The sequence below is a fragment of the Pinus tabuliformis genome, chromosome Q (genome assembly GCF_031772625.1).
Source record: "Pinus tabuliformis cultivar Carrire ecotype Pingquan chromosome Q, CPIR1, whole genome shotgun sequence".
In the NCBI taxonomy this organism is placed as follows: domain Eukaryota; kingdom Viridiplantae; phylum Streptophyta; class Pinopsida; order Pinales; family Pinaceae; genus Pinus; species Pinus tabuliformis.
Window position 1 is genome coordinate 911167729 of NC_142296.1, and position 21829 is coordinate 911189557.

The following is a 21829-nucleotide window of genomic DNA, read 5'->3' on the forward strand; positions in this document are numbered from 1 at the left end:
CCATGTGGGTCCCATGCATCGACCTCCTCCCTCCAAAAAGCATGAATTGTACAAGGGGAGTGTATTTCCCTCTTGGGGTGGCCCCCACTAACCACTAAGTGTTTGATTTGCCTTCTTTTCCTTATGTGAGTGCCTTCCTTAGCCAAAATCGAAAGTGGGGTCCTCCAACCCACTTCTCCTAAGTTGTGAATCCAAAAATTATCAAAATTGAGCAAAATTGTATTCTCACCTAGCAACATTTGCTAAGTGGGAATATCACAAAATGGAAATCACATTAAAATTGCAACATGTTATTTTGCACCACAAGTTTCAAAAACTTACAAAAGTAGAGGGCTTGACCACAAAGACCCCTTTGCAGCCTTAAAAGCGAATATTGCAACATATTCTCAACTAAGTAAAGTCCTTATAGTGATTGATTTCAATGCTAGGACTACAAGTGAGCAAGCTAGCATTCTTTGTTGTAAAGAAGATTGCAATCCTATCTGGCTTATAGAAGAGAATAATCATCCGTGGAAAAGAATTTCAAAGGACAAGGAATGCAATCGCTTTGGTGAGAAATTGCTTACTCTATGTGGGGCTTTCGATTTAGTCATTTGTAATGGTTTGACTAGATGGGCAAACTCTGGTAATTTCACTTGCACTACTTACAATGGAGCAAGTGTAGTAGATTATGTACTTTGTCTGCATGGTTTGTGTGAGAAAATAGAGTAAGTTTTGATTGGAGAACAGCTTTAGGATTTAGAATCAAATCACAAGCCAATTTATTTAAGTTTCTCTTGGATTGGAAGGAAGCAATTAGGGTCAAAAACTCGGTGTGTTCAACAAAATCTCCCAAAGGGTAGAATTCTTTTGACTCCAGAAAACTGTAATACCTTCAAAATAACACTAGAGAGGCTCCTCGAGAAGGAGAAAATTCTGATCCATGGTCTTCATAGTCACAAATTAACACATTTAATTCAAAGTGCACTTGCAGAGGGCAAAAGAGCAAAAAAATAAGAAGTCGGAAACAAATTGCTTTCTGGTTAATGCTTGGTTTGATGAGGAATGCAAAAAGGCAAGGAGAATGTTGAAAGAGTCAAACAAGGTTAATTAAACCTCAAAGCTTACAAACAAATATTAAGAAAGAAAAAGGTTGATTACATGGTTTCAAGAAGGGAAGAACTAATCTTCCTTGGGAAAAATACCCCAAATTATTTTGGAAGGAGCTCCAACCGAGAAAGATACAAACTGAAAATAGTATTACAACTTTTAAATGGTTTGACTATGCAAGACAACTTTATGAGCAAGATCCCAAGGTTGAACCTCCTCCCTTGGTTAACACTATTACTAAGCTCTTCACGGTGCAAGTGGTAGAGATGGGTATCAAGAAGTTGGTTGTTGGAAAACTAAATGACTAAGATGAACTCCAAGTAGAGTATCTAAAGTCAATAATCCCTCCAATTATAGGACCATAATGACAAACCCCTTGTTTGCAAAGTTATTTGGAAGCATGCTAGAAAATAAAATCAGCAAATGGGCAGAAGGAGATAAACATGCTAAAGGGCAAGTAAGTTTTAGACCTAAACATTCCACAGTTGATCATGGTATAACTTTAAGGCACATCATTGAAAAGTTTGGGAGAAAAAGGAAGAAGTCTTTTGTTGCTTTGTTGATTTCAGAAAATCCTTTGACACGGTCCCTAGGGATAAACTTTGGCACAGAATGGAGGAACTGGGGGTTCCTAGGCATTTTAGAGCAATTGTGCATAGGTTGTACGAAGAGGTGAAAGTCAAAATTAGAACTTCAACAAGCATCTCTGAAAGTTTCAGAAGTGATATCGGGGTCAAGCAAGGTTTCCCATTGTCTCCTACCCTTTTTGGATTATATATTGACAAACTTGAAGAGTGGCTAAATTTGCAAGGGGGTGACGGTGTCCATCTAGGCAAGTTTGTTATAAGACTTCTTTTATATGTAGATGACCTTATTTTGATTGCTAAATTTGCTCTTGGTTTGCAAGAACACTTACTTTCACTTAAGTATTTTTGTAGATGGGTGGGCATGCAAGTCAATATTAGCAAAACAAAACTAGTGATTTTCTCTAACAAAAGAAAACATAACCAACATAAGTTCTACTTTGAAGGCAACACTCTTGAAGAAATTGCAGATTACAAGTACTTCGTAATTGACTTCACCAGAAATCTAAGTTGGGATGGTTGTAGAAAGAAAAGAACTTTGGGGGGTTGGAAAGCATTTTATGCTTTTCAAAATATGAGTAGAGAGGCGGAGTTATGGGATTAGAAGACCACTTAAACTCTTTTTGGGCTTTTAGTGATTCCGGTGATTCTCTACGATTGTGAATTGCGGGCTAGCAATACATTTGACATGCAATGGAAACAAATTGAGAAAATTCAGAAGTGCTTGATTACAAACAAGTTCAAAATTAAAAGTGCGATTCCTTATGATATCTTGTTAATTGAAATGGGGGCCACTCATATTGAAGCAATTGCTATGGTGTGAAATATAAGATATTTAAAAAAAATTGAGCAAATGGAAGAGGGGAGATGGCCTATGGTTGTCTTTAATGACATATTATGCAAAAGGAAGAAGACTTGGATGCAGCAAAATAACAAATGAGGCATTTGCTCGAACATGTGTCCCACAAGCAGTAAAGATATAAAATCTTTTGTTATGGATAAGTTCCACAAGCATACTTGGGATAAGAAGCTAGGGAGAAAGAAACAGTACTATATCGAAGAGTTTACTCCCACTCATAATCATCAACAAAAAGCGTACATAGGGGCCAATATTTCTTGGAGATCCAAAATTCTTATTGCTCAATTAAGGACTAATTCTCATCAACTCCATTGTGAAACAGGGTGCTGGAAAAGGCCAAAAGAAGTGTGGAAAGAAAGAGTATGTCTTTTTTGCTCTTTTCGAAAAGTGGAAACAAATAAACATTTCATTTTAGAATGTGAGGCCTTCAAAGACAGCAGGAAAAGTTACGCAGATATTCTGGCAGCTAGCCCTTGGGATAATTTATTCAGAGAGGGGTTTGTTGAGAAGCTGGGAGCGTTTATTGTGAGGCTTCACAAGAAAAGGAATGAATATAAGAATCAGATGGCAAAGAAATCTGTCCCATAGGTTATCTTTAGTCTCGTGGATGTTAAAAATTATTTTCTTTTCTTTTCTTTATTACCCACCTACGCAGCATTGAAACCAATTCAAATTGAATGGCCTTTACACCACCCACCCACTGGCGCAACATTGAATGCCATGTAGCAGGATAGATTAGGCTCTTGCCTAATGCATAAGTAAATCTTAATTACCGAATACTTAACTGGAGGTAGTTATCCTTGTTCATTAAAACTAACCTGAGAGCACGAGTTAGTCAAACAAGAGATTCGTCCCAAGTCTAAGAGAATGTACAAAGGGGCAACCATCAACCTGGTCCGTGAGGGTGTATGCTTGTGTTCCTTTGTCGCCTTTCATTGGGCTTCTTCTATGGTTATTGCTATTCCAACATTTTCCATGTCAAACACTAAGATCTAAAAGTATTATCTATATTGGCTGAGTAACCCTGATTCAGTAGTAAATTCTCATTTTTCCGAAGGACAGTGGGTACCGTCCAACCTCTAGAATATCAACATCGATGTTTTAGAATCCTATTCCAATCCAAAGAAAGCATAGCAAAAGACAAATAGCTCAACCGATGACAGCAAAATTACTGTTTGGTGTATTGACGCCTGAAGTCCCTCTTCAAATTCTACTGTAAAGTCAAGTGGATTGCAGTTATTGGAAAGGCTTCAAAGGGAGATGTTTCAAACAAACACTTAAAATCTTTTACTGTTTGGTGTATTGATGCCTGAAGTCCCTCTTCAAATTCTACTGTAAATTCAAGTGGATTGCAGTTATTGGAAAGGCTTCAAAGGGGGATGTTTCAAACAAACACTTAAAATCTTAGGAAACGTCATCCAACTGCAATAGAAATTAACCTATGGAAAGTGCCTACTCAGCGATGTCCCAAGTCTAGAAACCTACTTTCACGTTTAGAGTTAAGGGCAGAAGATACTAATCAGGATATGGCAATTACATGGACTGAACTGCCAACAAGGCTGAATAGGAGTTCTGGAATCACCGTGGAGCTTTTTCAAATATTCACAACGCTCATACAGTGGCCATTACTTCATGTACATAGTGACTATGTCATGTTGCAGAACTATATACACATTACAGACTAAACTACAGTCTACTTCACCTGGAACCCTATTCTTCTCACTTAAATGAGGGCCATTTTCTGACTAAAATGTTTGTTAATAAACATGGTGCTCAAAAATAAATCAAAACACCGACCTCCATGACATGAATAATGCAACGCACTTACCATTTTCACACAGATGAATGTACATACTACGATCAGAAAATAAAAATACATATATTAACATCTTTTGCTTCATTTCATATTGGAGTAAAATGTAAAATCTGCATTATTTTTTAGATGAAAAAAAAGAGAACCATACGATATCATTTTAGACAATTTAATACCTATCTGGCAAATATTAAATCCCACAAAGACTGCAGAAAGAAGCATATATTTTCAAACTATAAGCAAAACAATTAATAGTATTACATGATCGATGACCTATTGTTTAGCTTTTTCCCAAAAGAGATATCTGTATGGCATCCAAATCAACAACCTGTGGGCCTGTCATAAGCAGGAGGTAAAGATGGGCAATGCTCATTCATAAAGGCATATGGATCAACTGTATTATAGCCTGGCAATTCCATGCGATACTCCCCTAGGATTTGGCAGAAAGGAAGTTTGACATCATCATTTTCATTACACCAGCTAGGAAGACGGGTCCTGTTGCCCTCAAAAAACTTCATCATGTAAGCATCACGGATCTGCACAAGCGCAAAAATGCTGTTAAGGCACAACTGCAGATTTTCAGATTAGAATTGTGCTCAAGAACGTTCAAAAAATATAATTATTCTGCTCATTTAAAACTCACAGTGAATTCCGTGACTTGAATAGAACTGGCAATAGAATCAAATAGGCCTGCCTCTTTATACATTTCAAGAACAAATGCAACACATGTTGTTGACTTTCCATCACTATAAATCCAATCATCCTGCTCAGGAACAGTCAGCAGTTGTTCAAAGGGTATGCCTCGCGTTTCACTCTCAATCAGAACTCCATGAATATCCAAGTCCTGCAGATGCAGATGATACATAAAGTTTGAAATACCAGAATGACATGCAAAGCCTGGAATTTAAAATATAGCAAAATCAATGACAGCCAGCTTCTGGCTATTGAACTTATTTGATACCAGAGGCTACATATCATCACAATTCATATGGTTCCTAAATCATAAATGTATTTCAGTGCTCTAAACTTGCTCAATTATCCACAGTAGTAAATTAAATCATCAAACATACTAAATGATTATAGATCCTGTTATTATCACAAATGTTATTCAACTAGCATCTGAAATAGTTGGAAAACAACCACAAGAATCTAGCGTCATCTTGCTGATCTAACATATAATATAAAATTTGAATCTCTTAAAATCTACAAAAAGATTGACTGCCAATGACATCTAAATGAATCATTAATCAGTACAATCTATACTCTGAACTCGAGAACTGTGAACCCCATCTATAATCTATTCAGAAATTTCAAATAACTACATCTCTATTCAAAGATATACAAATCACAACCTGGAAGCAATTCAACCCCTTTTTATGGATCAAAGCAACCAAATTGCTTTGTCCCCCTAGATAGCTCCAACCCAAGTGAATGATATCATGCATGGGGCAAGAAAGAATTCCGACCAAAAGCTACAACCCAATTTTCATATAACAGTAGATACAGTTGGATTTCTGTTCTGGCTGTTACTTGCAGTCAGCACACACAGTTGAGTTCAAGTTTCAGATGATTTTAAAATGTCTGTTAAAATCTTTATATGCAATGGGATAAGACTAGCACTAAGAATGGAACCTTTCTGCACATTGGTCTGAAATTTGAGAAAGTAGCAAAGAAAAGATGGTTTTTGCTTTGAAGATCCAGTAGCAAACCTGTGTTGTTAAAAGAGAACTTTAGGAAAGATCAGAAAAATCATAGGATGAATAAATTTGCCGCAGAATAAGCCATGGGGCATTTATGAAGGTTGTAATCACAAGTTCAGGCTCTACTTATTACCTCTCATAAATGCAGAATATTTTTGTCACTATCATAATGGTGTCGTAGTGTCTCATAAATGCATGTATACTGCTTAAATGCACCTCAAAAGTGCAGCATAACGATGGAATTCAAATCCATATTAAACACGCTCTAATATTTCATAAATTCATAATAAATGGTCATGAATACAAGAAGTTAGGAATCAATGATCATTGTGGAACTGAGAGTAATATATGTACTACTTTCATATTCTGGACACCATTCCCCCTGACGTGTAGCTATAATATTCTAACCCCCCATGGGCCCTTGCTGGCATGGAACCATTTTAAGTATGCTCCCCAGTGGGAACTGGCTAACAGGTCTGTAAGAAGGCACCTTCATAACTTTTTACTGTCTCGTCTTACCCTTCATTTACTATGGTTCTCTGTGCCCAGATATTCTAAATCACAATATACGTCCAAGCCATAGTAGATCAATCTCACAGCTGCTAAGCCCAATCTATTGTACCTGTGAGAAACAAAAGCTTTTCTCTATGTAGACATGCACTTTTAGATGCAATGATGAACGATGAGTCAAATGCTGGAAAATATTGGGCTCAGACATCTCTTCCCCTCGAACCCATTGCTGTCTATAAGACTCTGTTCCTTACCATATCTGGACATGAGCCAAATAGTTTGCAACACATTAGCAAACGAAGATGGTGATTTTATAGGATCACTTTTATACATGACAAGATGGCCTATACAGTAATAACTATAATCATGTGCACATTCATACTCATTTACCTTTAGCATGTCCCTTTTTTCCTTTCATTTTCAGTTGCATGTCCCCTTTTCTTTCATTCTCAGCACATATATAAATACAAAAAACTATAGCTTTTATACTCTCGCCAGTCATCATTTCCCTGTCACTGATGTTATTGTCCTTGCATATCACTGCCCTTTCTTCTTTTCCAGCAAAAAATTGGGAAAAATAAATCCAAGTAGGCATTGCATTTGAAAAAAAATCAATGTTGTTAATGTTGAGGAATCTGCTATCTCGGTCACCAACAATATGCTTGGGAACCCCATGCAATCTAAAGACCTCCCAAAAAAATGCCTCTGCTACCTGTGTAATCAGAAGATATGGCCATGAAGTGTGAAAATTTGGGTGGTCTATCCACCACCACAAAGATGCAAACTCTCCCTTGCACCTTCGGAAGCCCTGTAATAAAATCCATCCAAATGCTTTCCCATTTTTGATCTGGGATGGGCAGTGGCTTTAGCAATCCTGCTGGATGGGTATGTTCTACCTTGCTCTATTGGCAAGTAGCACATTCTACCACATGTTTCCAAATGTCCCCCTTGATGCCTTTCCATGCAAATCTATCTCATGCCTCCATGGAGAACCCCTGGTGACCCACTGAGGGTGAGTTATGGATGGCCTTCGTAATTCTCTCCTTCAGTTGTGACTCTGGGACCAAGAAAATCCTCCCTACTTTGTAAAAGATAACATCATTGATGACCCTGTACATGTCATCCTGTATCAATCCATCCATCAACTCACATGCAAATTTAATAATTTATTCTTCAAATACTCCACTAGTAGGAGTGCCTTCGAATCGTTGCTAATCTCCATGAGTGAACAGACTGTTGGGTTTCCTAGAGAGAGCATCGGCCACCAAATTCTTCTTCCCTTTTAACATATTCGACGTTGAAATCACAGGCTTGTATTTTGCTAATCCATTTCTACCGCCCCTCATTCAGCTCCTTCTGTTCCAAGAAGTATCTCAAGCTGTTGCGATCTATTTTGATCATGAATTTCCCTCCTACTAGGTATTGTTTGAACTTTGCCAGCACATGCATAATTGCAAGCATCTCCTTATCATAGATAAAATAAAGTTGTTGACAAATCAATGCTAGTAGAATTAGGGTTAGATTTCTCTTTCTTGATAATTACTTGTGAATTATGTTGCCTTCTTTTACTTTTTTGTTATATTATCTTTCATCAAGCAATTACCAAATTATGTGTGCATGAAGATCACAAAAACAGAAGACACAAGATGTAGGCACTCTACCAGGGCAAAACCCCTATCTACGGGAAAACCCAGTGAAAATCTCTTCCTTCACTAAATTTTTCTGAGACTCTTCAACCTAGACACAGACCTCCTCCACACCAAGTCAACCTTTCCTTCTTCGATCCAACCTTCGACCTAACAGCAGCAACTCTTTGACCCCAGCAACTTCAACTTGGCAACAACTGGCAGTAGCAGTAGCTTCGACTTTGACAAAGAGACTTCGATCTCCTAAAGTGGCCCACGCGAGAGAGAGAGAGACATCCCAAAACTTCGATTTTGTCCTTCCCTTCCTTCTTGACCAACTTCACACTCCTTTTAGCCTCCTCCAACTTCGCACTTTTCCCAGCGCTTTCTTTGATATCGAACTTTTGAGAGAGAGTGAACTTCTCTAAATGAATTCGAACTGCCTTGTATATAGAGCCTTCCAATGAGGTTGACTTGGTGTGGAGGTGACATAATTCATTTTAAACTCAAAAATAATTATTTTTACATGATTCAAAAGCCCAAGAAGGGTCTCTTTAAATGTACAATGACTCTATTGACTTAGAATAAATCCTAGAAGTCCTCAACGCAAGCATGAAACCCATGCTTTAATAAGTCATAATAATAATAATAATAATATTTTCTTCATACTTTTGATAAGTACATTTCAAATACATTTATGAAGACAGAACCTAGTTACATATTTCAACAAAAGTTTCTCTAGCTCTCTTAGCTTCCAGATTTCAAAAGCTATTGGATGTTTATCTTGTGTCAATACAACTCCTATGCCTTCTCTTGATGTATCACACTATAGTACAAAAGGTTTTGAGAAATATGGAAGAGTCAAGACAGGACAAGTACTAATTACCTCTTTACACTTCTCAAAATTGTGTTGTGCTTCCTCTGACCATTTGAATGCCTTGTTTTTGGTCAGGTTTGTTAAAGGTGCTACCATCTATGGGTAACCCCTAACAAAGTGCGTGTAGTAATTACATATGTCCATGAATCCACACAGATCTGTAAGATTCTTAGGTGTTGGCCAATCAAGAACAATTTGTATCTTCTCTTGGTGTACTTGTACCCCCTTTGCGCTGATCATATGCCCCAAATACAGGATCTCAGTCATCCCAAATTCACACTTGGATTCTTTGGCAAAAGAAACTGCTCCTCCAACATGTGCAACACCTCCTCCAAGTGTTCCAAATGCTCTTCCCATGACCTATTATAGATGATGAGATCGTCAAAAAATACCAATAAGAATTTTTGCAGCTACTTCCTGAAAATATGGTTGACACGATTTGAAGGTGGCAGGGGCGTTGGTAAGCCCAAAAGGCATGAGAGGGAACTCAAAATTCCCATAGTGGCATCTAAAGGCGGTTTTGTGTATATCCTGCTCACGCGCCTTGACTTGATGGTAACCTGGCCACAAATCAAATTTTGAGAAATAAACTGCTCGTAATACATCCAGAAGCTCATCGATCCTGGGTATCGGGTACCATTCTTGATATTCTTCTTATTTAGAGCCCTACAATCAATGCACATCAATGTTGTGAAAAGCACGAGCGGGATTAAATCGGCACGGGGAACGAATCAGAAAAAATCGGAAAAATCGGGAAAAAAGCGGAAAAAAGCGGGAAAAAATCGTTTGGTACAAAAATATTCATTTTTTTCAATTTTTTTAATATCTAAACCATCTACAACATAAAATAAATACATTGACACATAAATATGATAGAAAAACTAATATATAAGATGTTTAATATCATTTCTAGCTCTAAAATCACACATAAAATTGAATCATGTCCTAAATCGTAAGTCCTGACTCCTGAGTCCCAACTCAGCCTCAAAATATCAACAAAAAATATGATAATGTATCTCATCATGTCATAATGTCATATACAATAAAATGAGGTCTAATCCTATTGATTTCCTCTGCCCCTCTTGCGAGAAAATGCCACAGCTTTCCCTTTCCCTCTAGATGTAGATGTTGGTGCCTGTGCTGGTGGAGATGGCAGTGGAGTTTGATGTGCTCTAGAAGCTGAAGAACTAGAAGTAGGAGCTATAGGAGGTAGACCACGTCCTCTACTGGTGGAAGGGGTAGCCTGAGTAGGTGGTGTCACCTGGAAACATTACAATCTCCCAATCCTAAAATCCTGAAAAATTGATGTCACCTGGAAACATTACAATCTCCCAATCCTAAAATCCTGAAAAACCGATAAGTCTACTGGATTTTAAATGAAATCTAAAATTCTACTTTCTCCATATGGAATCCAATGAGGCTGGAACCACTCTCAAACATCCTGAGTCATTTCATGGTAATGTTAAAAATTTAAGTAAAAGGATGAAAATGAAGATTAAGGAGAATGTCACTTTTACTTTAAGAATTTAACATTACCATGAATAGCATATCCATACTAGGGCCTAGACTTGATCATTAAGCTGCCCCACTCAAAAATTATTTGTTTCTTTCAAAAAAAATTGCATGAAAAAACCCAAATGACCAAATGAAAAACCAATTTTTTTTTTATAAAATCGTGTTGTCCTGGCAACCCCGAGCTTTTTTTGGAAAAAAATCGCGCTTTTTTCGGAAAAAAACGGCAAAAAAATAGCCGATTTTTTCGTGTAAAAAGCGCGATTTAATCGCGCTTTTCACAACACTGTTGCACATCCTCATTATCCCATCCTTTTTCTTAACTAATACTGTAAAGGATGTGAATGGGCAACTTGGCCTTATATGTCCCATATCCAACTCTTTAATGGTATTCTCAGTTTCTTCCTTGCACCGTTTTGGATGCCTGTAAGGACTTCTGATGACAATCATAGCCCCTTCTTCCAGTTCTATTGTATGTTCAAATCCCCTATCTAGAGGTCTACCTAGTAGGATTTCTCTGAATACCTTCTAATGCTTGCTTAATAGTGCTTGAATATTTGTTGGATATTGCTTTCCATCATCTAAGAGCTTCTACTTCATCACCATGCACTACACAATGTGAAAATTTGGAAGCCCAAATTTCTATTGCAGCAACTGATTAAGTTCCTTCTATTTGTTAATTACTGAACAAATTATTTACTGCTTCCTATAGAAAATACTGAAACTAATACACTGCAGCCTTCACCAATTAAAATTATATGCGGAAACAAGTATTTGAGCAAGAAAGATATACACAACACATTACACAATTATTTTTGGACAAATGTCCTCGGAAAAACCCAGTGAAAGAAAATTGGTGTAGCAGTTGAGGGTTTGTATTATTAAGTAGTAGTTTTCTTAATACAATCTTTGGATGCCTTGTTGGCTATCCAATACAGAGAATATGACTGACAGAAGATTAGTGAGAAATACCTCACACTATCATTGGCAATCCCGACTGATCTAGCCACAGAATGGCTTGTCCCTTGTTGCCTCTACGCAGTCACTGCATAGGCCCAACATCACAGCTTCTAGGGATAGCGTCACCCCTTCTACTGATCAATTTTCCTTTGAGACTTCGATTATGTCCTCTTGGTCTCACACCCCAACTTCCGACTACAAAAATCAACCTCTCCAACAAAAATACGGATTTCCTCAAGGTTTTGCGCTGCCTCTGCGTCAACCTACGCTACCAAGCGTAGCCTCTATGTTGCCTCACCCGGATCTCTCTCTGCCTCCTCTATTGAGTATTCCCGGATCAGGAGAAATCTCCAACCTAAACTATCCCTTCCCCTCACTGCAAGAAATCACTTCGAACTTCTCTCTGGCAACTGTTGCGCTGCTCTCTTCAAAAATTCAATCTTTGATCTCCCACTCAATGTCTTTTCCAAATGCCCCTCAAGCCTCTTCTTATAATCCTCCAGTTGAGAATCAACGGCCCAAATTAGATTCTAATCAATGGTTCAGATCATTTTGGCTTGATCCTCGTCTTCTTCTAGAAGTTTCACCCACAGTTTGTTTAATACCCTTTAATTATTTTAATTCCCTAAGTTTAGACTTAGGCCTCTATGAAAAATAATTAATTATTTTAATAAAACTATCTCTGAGTGGAATCTCCTAAAACGATTTGTAGGTATTGTGGAATACATGTATCCAAGCCTCCCTGCAAATTTTGAGGTTTAGAGCACATCTGATGCTACCCGAAATCAACACTCCCTCTTAGTGAGGAATGTGCTCTAGTAATGCAACCTGCTGAAGCATCATTCTGATTTTGAAACATCTCCCTCTGCGTTCTTCATGTCTGACATCTCTGCCCATCAACTATTGCGCAAATGTTGCATTTCTACTCTTGCTGACCTTGCCACTGCCAACACTACATTTGTAGTGCAACTCCCTCTCAAATTTTGCATCCGTAATGTTGTTGGCACTACCACTGCCAACACTGCATCTGCACTGCAACCTTCTCTAACTGTTGCTGCTAGTGCATCAGCAACAAAAAAGCATCCAAAATCACTGAACAAGTGTTCAGCATGATGCATCTGTTGCTGGAGTTTTGACTGTTGCTAGTCTCTGCACTGACCCTCTAAAGCCTCTGCGCTATTGCTGACTCTGCTATGTGCCAACTGCACTGCTTCCAACTCTAGCTCTGCACTGCTCAATCTCTGGCGCTCCTAGCTACTACAACTGTCACTCCAGCACTCCTATGCACCAACTGACACTGGTCCATCCTGCTACTTCTGATCTGGGCTCCTATAGCAAGGTATTCAACCAAGAGGTGGACTTCCTCAAGGATCCTGCCCAACTGCAATTCTTTCGAACTACAGTTCTAGACCACCCCGCCTCTGGGCAATCATGGCAAACTCCTCCTCGATCTGTGCGGATGTAGCCTTCGGATCATGTTTCTCGTCCTTGTTCTTCTTCTTGAGAGGACACTGTGTAGCGTAGTGACCAAGTTCACCACACCAGAAGCACTTGATCTTCGAGACATCTTTCTTCTTCTTCCGTTGCTCCTTCTGCCCCTTCGATGCAAGGGTTGCATTCTCTTCCTCCTCCTTGGGCTTCGTCCCACTGCGGATGCTGCTACTATCAAGCTTGCACTTGACTATGTCTCTCCTCATCTCTTCCTGCTAAAGAGCGCCCACATCCCTTCCCAATCTGGAAATTTCTCTCTCCCAAGATACTCTACACAAACACATGCCATTCTTCTGAGACTGAGTTCAAGGCCAGCCTCACCATCTCGGTAAGCTGAGGTTTTGACCCCACAGCTGCCAACGAGTCTCAAATCTCCTGAAGCTTTGTAAGGAACGAATCAATGCGTTCCCCCTTCTGCATCTACGTGGATCTCATCTTCTGCTCCAAGTACATCTTTTGTTGCTCGGAAGATCCTTCGTATAGCGTGGCCAAAGCTTCCCACATCTACCGAGCAGTATCATTGCCGACAATGTGACACACTACATTATCCCTCACTCCATCGAGGATCAACCTATTGTCCTTTGCCATCTTGGCCTTGTACTTCTTGAGCGGATCTGGATCCGCAGGTACAGCTACCACACTGTTGACGTAGGTTTTGAGATCGTGCTCATCCAGAAGGCATGAGATCCTTGCCTTCCAGATCACATAATTGGATGCACCCTCCAGTCGATCCTGATCTCGCAACCCATTAGCTGCCATCTCTGGCTATAAGGACTTCTGATGACAATCTTAGCCCCTTCTTCCAGTTCTATTGTATGTTCAAATCCCCTATCTAGAGATCTACCTAGTGGAATTTCTACGAATACCTTCTGATGCTTGCTTAATAGTGCTTGAGTTTTTGTTGGATATTGCTTTCCATCATCTGAGAGCTTCTACTTCATCACCATGCACTACACAATGTGAAAATTCGGAAGCCCAAACTTCTACTACAAAAACTAATTAAGTTCCTTCTATTTGTTAATTACTAAACAAATTATTTACTGCTTCCTACAACAAACACTGAAACTAATACACTACAACCTTCACCAAATAAAATTATATGCAGAAACAAGTAACTGAGCAAGAAAGAAATACACAACACATTACACAATTATTTTTGGACAAATGTCCCTAAAAAACCCAATGCGGAAAAATTGGTGCAACCATTGAGGGTTTGTATTATTAAGCAATAGTTTTCTGAATACGATCTTTGGATGCCTTGTTGGCTATCCAGTACAGGGAATATGACTGACAGAAGATTAGTGAGATATACCTCACATTATCACTGGCAATCCCGACTGATCCAACCATAGAATAACTTGTCCCTTGTTGCCTTTGTGTTGCCTCTACGCAGTGATTGCATAGACCCAACTTCACAACTTCTAGGGATAGCGTCACCCTTTCTGCTGATCGATTTGCCTCTGAGACTTCAATTTTGTCCTCTTGGTCTCACAGCCCGGCTTCCGGCTTCATAGATCGACCTCTCCAGCAAAAATATGGATCTCCTCAAGGCTTTGCACCGCCTCTGTGTTAAAATTGGCAACTAGGGCCAAACTCCATGTGGGTCATCTTATTTATGGAAACTGATATTTTTCTTGGATCACTCTCATCAAGAGATGTAGGATTGATCTAAAGATCATTCGATTCTGATAAGTATTCATGGAGTCATGAATTTATTTGCGTTATAAGACAATTCGTCAAGGTCGGCCAGCAACCAAATAAACCCCACATGTGCTCAACGTTTTAGTATTAATAGAGGTGGCCTCCAAGTCATTTCAACACACTTGGGATCTCTTCCTCTCTCTACTTGTCTTTGGGTTTTAGTACGAGGAGAGATCCTAAGGAATAATGTTACCCTGATCCAGAGGGCAAAATGCTGAAACTGCTAGGGACAGCCGGAACTGCCGGAATTGCCGGCAATAGCCGGAACTGCTAGGAACTGCCGGGAAAGCTAACATAGAGGGCAGAAGCCGGAACTTCCGGGAATAGCCAGAACTTCATGGAACTGCCGAAACTGTCGGGAACAGCCGAAATTGCCATAATAGTCGGAACTTCCAGGAACCGTTGGAACTGTCGGAACCGCCAGGAACAGCAAGAACTGCCGGAACTGCCAGGAACAGCAGGAATTGTCGGGAACTGCCGAAACAGCCAGAGCATCTGTCTCCAAAGGAGAGCAGCATGCAAGGGACAACTAACTAACATTGGGACAGTTGTATGGAACTTAGCAACAAATACACCAAGCATGCAATGTTACAGCTAGCATGTAAGGGACAACTAGCATGCAACAGCAAGCATGCTAGGGACAACAAGCAAGCAAGATGCAACCAACACATAGGTCAATATGGCAACATGGTGCAACAATGGCACATAATGCAATACAGTGATGGATACAGCCATGATTAATGAAGCGTGATGAGATGCAACATAGTGATGATGGGTGCAACATGGTGCAGCGCGGTGAGGTGCAGCATGATGATGAAATGCAGCACAGCGATAGGTGAAAGAGTCAACTTGGAGAATTAGTTGAAGTAGCAAGCAAGCAAGATGCAGCCAACACATAGGTCAGTATGGCAACATGGTGCAACAATGGCACATAATGCAATACAGTGATGGATACAACCATGATTAATGAAGCGTGATGAGATGCAACATAGTGATGATGGGTGCAGCATGGTGCAGTGCGGTGAGGTGCAGCCTGATGACAAAATGCAGCACAACGATAGGTGAAAGAGTCACCTTGGAGAATTAGTTGAAGCAACATGTCTTCAACTGATCTCATGTATCATCTTCTTAGAGATGATCTATGCTCTTATCTAGATAAGTCAAAGTGTTGACTTCTGTTGTAAACGTACTATCTATCTCTCTCTCTCTCTGCTGAACTATTGAAGAACATATAAGAAGAATTGATCAAGGGTTTCCCCACATTGGGGTTTGTCCCTGGCTAGCACCACATCTTGTGTCCTCTTGTCTTGGCCTGTCTTTTGCGATTTATGTTTATTTTCTATCTGCAGTTTATTTTAATGCTGATGTGATTGCTAATCTGGAAAAGATATTGAGCTAACTGTGAAAATTGAAATAAATTGCTCTAAGCATAGAACATACCTAAAATTAACATGGTAGCAGCGCTGAGGTGAAGACAATGCCCAAGCAAGACTGAAAGAGCAATCACCGAAGACAGTTGGGAAAGGACAAAAGGATTAGTGGATTTATCATCCCTCTTCAAATTCACCAAGGGTGAAGTCGAAGCAGAGAATATTATCAGAATGGCATAGTAGAAGTTTCTGATGGCCTACCTAAAGATCACTTCAATGGGAAGTCCGGATCTAAGGGTGGAAGGAAAGGCAGATGCATTGGTTGTAATATGTTTAGCCATTATGCGAAGGAGTGTCTGAATGGCGGAGACACATCTCTTGATGAAGACAACAATCATTCCAGGGACATCTACAATGATCAAAGGAATGACAGGTAATGCAGGTCATCAAGGAAATGGCCGACTCTTCAAAGAAAGCAAGGAACCCCAGGTATGAAGAATCAAATGTTGTTTTTGATAAGATAAAGAAGCATTATCTTGTACTGGCCCTCTCCTTCAGATTCTTTGGGAATATGGCTTATTGATCGGAGTGCTTAAAGGCACCTCATCGGATAGAAGGGTGCTCTCTCGAATTTGGTAGAGATGGAAACAACCATGGGATTATACTTAGAGTCGATGCCACCTATCCCAGAAAGGGTGCAGGGAATGTTACCCCTCAATTGAATGAGCGTAACTCTATTCATTTACAAGAATCTCTTTTATGTACTTAATCGCAAGAAGAACCTGGTGTCCATCTGGGAAATGAAAGTCAAAGGTTTCAGGGTGGCATTCATCGATGGAAAGGTACATGTTAAAAAATATAATTTTCAAAGATGCTTTTTCTCATGGGTTCAGGGTTGGCAATTTGTATCAAGTTGTAGGATGGTCCATTAGGGATCATGTCAATTGACATATTGCATCTATAACACGGGAGGCATACCTATGGGGCCCTACCTAATGTGAGTCAAATGGTGATAGGGATGTCTAAATTCAAGTAGAGCATGAAGGTACATGTCTGAGATGTACCGAAGGAAAATCTTATAAGGGGACCATTCCCCTCATGCAGCAGGGCCACAGGTTTGGAACAACCCGAGGAGTTCGAGATTCATGATCGGGGATCTCATGTATACAAGTGGAAAAAAGCCCTCTATGGCTTGAAGCAAAACACCCCGGGCGTAGTATGAGAGGATTGATAGCTGTCTGATGAAGCTGAGATTCACTAGGAGTGAAACCGATCCAAACCATTACCCGAAGGTTGTGGATGATAGACCTCTCATACCGGCACCTTATGAGGACGACCTATTTCTGACAAGTGCAAACCCTCTCATTTGCAGAAGTAAGAGGGAGTTGGATTCCGGATGTGGAATGATAAACTGCAAGCCTATGACTACCTCGAGGATCTTAACTTTCAGAAGTTATATGGTAGTGATGTCGGACCAGATTTGGGAAATGCCTCTGAGTTTCATAAACTCATTCGCATTGATGTTCTTGGTGAACTTCCGTCCAGACATATGTTTTGCAGTTAGCATGGTGAGCTCATATTTGGTTGAGCCTCACTGGATTGGTGCCAAGAATCTTCTGAGATATCTTCGGGGCACAATCTCTCATGGATTGAGATACACTGCCGGAAATATGAAACTGCATGATTATTCGAACGCTGACTGCGCAGGCAGTGTGGAGGATCACTAAAGCACTTCTCAGTGTTGGTTCTCTTTGGATTCTGCTTTGATATCATGGATGAGCAGGAAGCAGAAGTTGGTTGCTATGAGCACCGCCGAGACCGAATACATAGCTACGAGTATGATCTCGTGTTAAGCTGCATGGTTGCAGAAGCTCTTAAGTGAGTTGTTTGTACACATGATGAATACCACTATGATTCTCTATCACAAACAGAGGGGGGATTTGATTATTGAGCAATCCCGTATTTGATGATTGCTCCAGCAGATAGACATCAGATATTGCCTTATCTGCGATATGGTAAGTCGACGAGTGAGGAGGCTCCATCGCATTGAGACTGATGTACAGGTCGCAGACATTTTATCAAAGCCTCGGGGAAAGGTCAAATCTGTGAATTTCCCGAACGACTTGGAGTCATTGAGAGACCTTCTTATAAGGGTCTTGCATATTGCATGCATTGAGCTCTGGGAGCTCTGGGGGACTTGGGGTACTTATTGGAGCAACATACGACCACAGGGCGACTCACCCTCCCCTGGTGGTGCGTTATGAACAGGATGATTAGTTCTTTTGTGGGTCGAGATGATTAGTTCTCCCGTGGCAACTGTGGAATAGGATGATTAGTTCTCCTATGGGTTGGGATGATTAGTTCTCCCGTGGCAACTGTGGAACAGGATGATTGGTTCTCCTGTGGGCCAGATGATTTGTTCTCCGTGGCAACTATGGAACAAGATGATTAGTTCTCCTGTGGGCCAGGATGATTTGTTCTCCGTGGCGACTGTGGAACATGATGATTAGTTCTCTTGTGGGCCAGGATGATTCGTTCTCCGTGGCATCCACTGGCAGGATGATTCGTTCTCTTGTGGACAGGATGATTAGTTCTCCTGTCGAGGCATCCTACCCATGCAGTCTGGGACTCATAGGAAGTACCTCTCATCTGATCAATGAGCAGGGAAATGAGGATAGGGACCATAGTAGTACTATCGATGGACGCATCGCTATATCTACCGTACTCCCTATGCTAGGATGACCTCCATTGATCTGGGATCAATGAAACTGATTTGGGATCAGTATCAGTGATTTGAGACACTCTCTTATGACATTGATCTCGAATCAATGAAACTGATCTGGGATCAGTATGAGTGGTGTGAGACACTCTCTTGTGATATTGATCTGGGATCAATAAAACTGACTTTGGGTCAGTAAGAGTGATGTGACACACTCTCTTCAGATGAAACTGACTTCGGGTCAGTAGAGAATGGTATGACACATTCTCGATCAATTCTTCTTCTTCATGGTTCAGTAGAGCAGAGCAGAGCTCAGCAGATCAAAGCAGAGCAGAGTAGAGCTCAGCAGAGCAGAGCATTGATGGCAGAGATAGTATAGTCGGAGATATGGATCAACGGATGGAGTTCTCCCTAGTTGAGAGGGAGTGTTAAAATTGGCAACTAGGGCCAAACTCCATGTGGGTCATCTTATTTATGGCAGTTGATATTTTTCTTGGATCCCTCTCATCGAGAGGTGTAGGATTGATCTAAAGATCATCCGATTCCAATAAGTATTCATGGAGTCATGAATTTATTTGCGTTATAAGACAATTCGTCAAGGTCGGCCAGCAACCAAATAAACCCCACATGTGCTCAACGTTTTAGTATAAATAGAGGTGGCCTTCAAGTCATTTCAACACACTTGGGATCTCTTCCTCTCTCTACTTGTCTTTAGGTTTTAGTAGGAGGAGAGATCCTAAGGAATAACATTGCCATGATCCAGAGGGCAGAATGCAGGAACTCTCAGGAACAGCCGAAACTGCCGGAACTATCGAGAATAGTTGGAACTGTCGAGAATTGCCGGAACTGTCGGGAAAGCTAACGCAGAGGGTAGAAGCCGGAACTGCCGGGAATAGCCAGAACTGTCGGGAACTGTCGAAACTGCCGGGAACAGCCGGAATTGCCGAAACTGCCAGGAATAGTCGGCACTGCCGAAATAGCAAGAGCATCCGTATCCGAAGGAGAGCAGCATGCAAGGGACAACTAACATTGGGACAGTTGTATGGTACTTAGCAGCAAATACACCAAGCATGCAATGTTACACTAGCATGTAAGGGATAGCTAGCATGCAGCAACAAGCATGCTAAGGACAATAAGCATGCTAGGGACAACAAGCAAGCAAAATGCAGCCAACACATAGGTCAGTATGGCAACATGGTGCAGCAATTGCACATAATGCAATACAGTGATGGGTATAGTCATGATTAATGAAGTGTGATGAGATGCAACATAGTGATGATGGGTGCAGCATGGTGCAGCGTGGTGAGGTGCAACATGATGATGAAATGCAGCACAACGTTAGGTGAAGGAGTCACCTTGGAGAATTAGTTGAAGCAGCGTGTCTTCAACTGATCTCATGTATCATCTTCTTAGAGATGATCTATGCTCTTATCTAGATAAGTCAAAGTGTTGACTTCTATTGTAAACATACTATCTATCTCTCTCTCTCTGCTGAAATATTGAAGAAGATATAAGAAGAATTGATCAAGGGTTTCCCCGCGTTGGGGTTTGCCTTTCGCTAGCGCCACATCTAGTGTCCTCTTGTCTTGGATTGTCTTCTGCGATTTATGTTTATGTTCTATCTGCAGTTTACTTTAATGCTGATGTGATTGCTAATCTGGAAAAGATATTGAGCTAACTATGAAAATTGAAATAAATTGCTCTAAGCATAGAACATACCTAAAATTAACACCCTGTGTCAACCTACACTGCCCAGCATAGCCTCTGTGCTGCCTCTCTTGGATCTCTCTCAGCCTCCTCTGCTGAGTATACTCGGATCAAGAGAGATCTCCAACCGGAACTATCCTTGCCCCTCACTACAAGAAATCACTTTGAACTTCTCTCTAGCAACTGCTACACTGCTCTCTTCAGAAATTCGATCTCTGATCTCCCACTCAATATCTTTTCCAAATGCCCCTCAAGCCTCTTCTTATAATCCTCTAGTTGAGAATCAACAGCCCAGATTAGATTCTAATCAATGGCTCAGATCATTTTGGCTTGATCCTCGTCTTCTTTAGAATTTTCACCCACGGTTTGATTAATACCCTTTAATTATTTTAATTCCTTAAGTTTAGACTTAGGCATCTCTTAAAAATAATTAATTATTTTAATAACACTGTGTCCGAGTGGAATTTCCCAAAACGATTTTTGGGTATTGTGAAATACATGTGTCCAAGCCTCCCTGCAAATTTTGAGGCTTAGAGCACATCCGATGCTACCAGAAATCAACACACAACCCATGCTATTATTAAAGAATGTAACTAGTTTTGGTCTTCATAATTATCACGTGACTTATGTAATGATGTAAATCTTATTTGCAGGAAGAAAAATGATGTAAAGAATAAAATAAAATTATTATTGGAGCATGGATTTCATACTCAAGTTATTTGTCACTAGGTATCCTAGGTTTATCATGAGTCAAAGAGTCATTATCCATGTTGCGGGGGAGCGCCCCCCCCCTTCGAACCCGCTCCCAACGCGCGCTCCGGGCGGGAGCGGCTCGGGAGCGCGCTCCGAAAATTGCTCCCGGATGGGAGTGATTTTCGGGAGCACGCTCTCGTAAAAAAATTTGCGCTCCCTGGTCTGTTCGGGAGCGACTCAGGGAGCGATCGCTCCCGCGCTCCCGGAGCGATTTTTAATGCCCGGGAGCGATCGCTCCCTGATCGCTCCCGGGCATTAAAAATCGCTCCGGGAGCGAATCGAGCCGGGCCGGGAGCGGTTCGGGGGAAAAAAATCCGCTAGACCCGAAAAAATTAAAAAATTTAGAATTTTTTTTTGTTTTATAAGGCCAGTGGGCCAAAAAACATTCATTATAACTTCATTGAGCAAGTTTGGAGCTGGAGCAAGAGCATTGGAGCGAAGAGCAAGTGCTGAGGAGCGAGGAGCAAGTGCCAAGGAGCGAGGAGCAAGCCTGCAGAGGTAAGTAACTTAGTAATCTACTTAGTTTAGCTGGTTAGGTAGTTAATTTAGTTGATTTAAT

The 21829-nt window shown here is 40.6% G+C and overlaps 1 protein-coding gene across 2 annotated transcripts in view; it reads right to left on the reverse strand.

Annotated features, from left to right (window-relative positions):
• Nucleotides 1-4439: 4439 nt before the first annotated feature.
• LOC149222430 (zinc finger MYND domain protein) overlaps nt 4440-21829 on the reverse strand; it is a 311270-nt gene continuing 293880 nt past the window's right edge. For both annotated transcript variants that reach the window (XM_089385443.1, XM_089385442.1), the window contains 2 exons: nt 4989-5189; nt 4440-4881 (listed from right to left, as the gene is read on the reverse strand). In XM_089385443.1, coding sequence (XP_089241569.1) covers nt 4666-4881; nt 4989-5189 — 417 coding nt within the window. In that variant the 3' untranslated portion in view covers nt 4440-4665. The remainder of the gene's footprint in view (nt 4882-4988; nt 5190-21829) is intronic.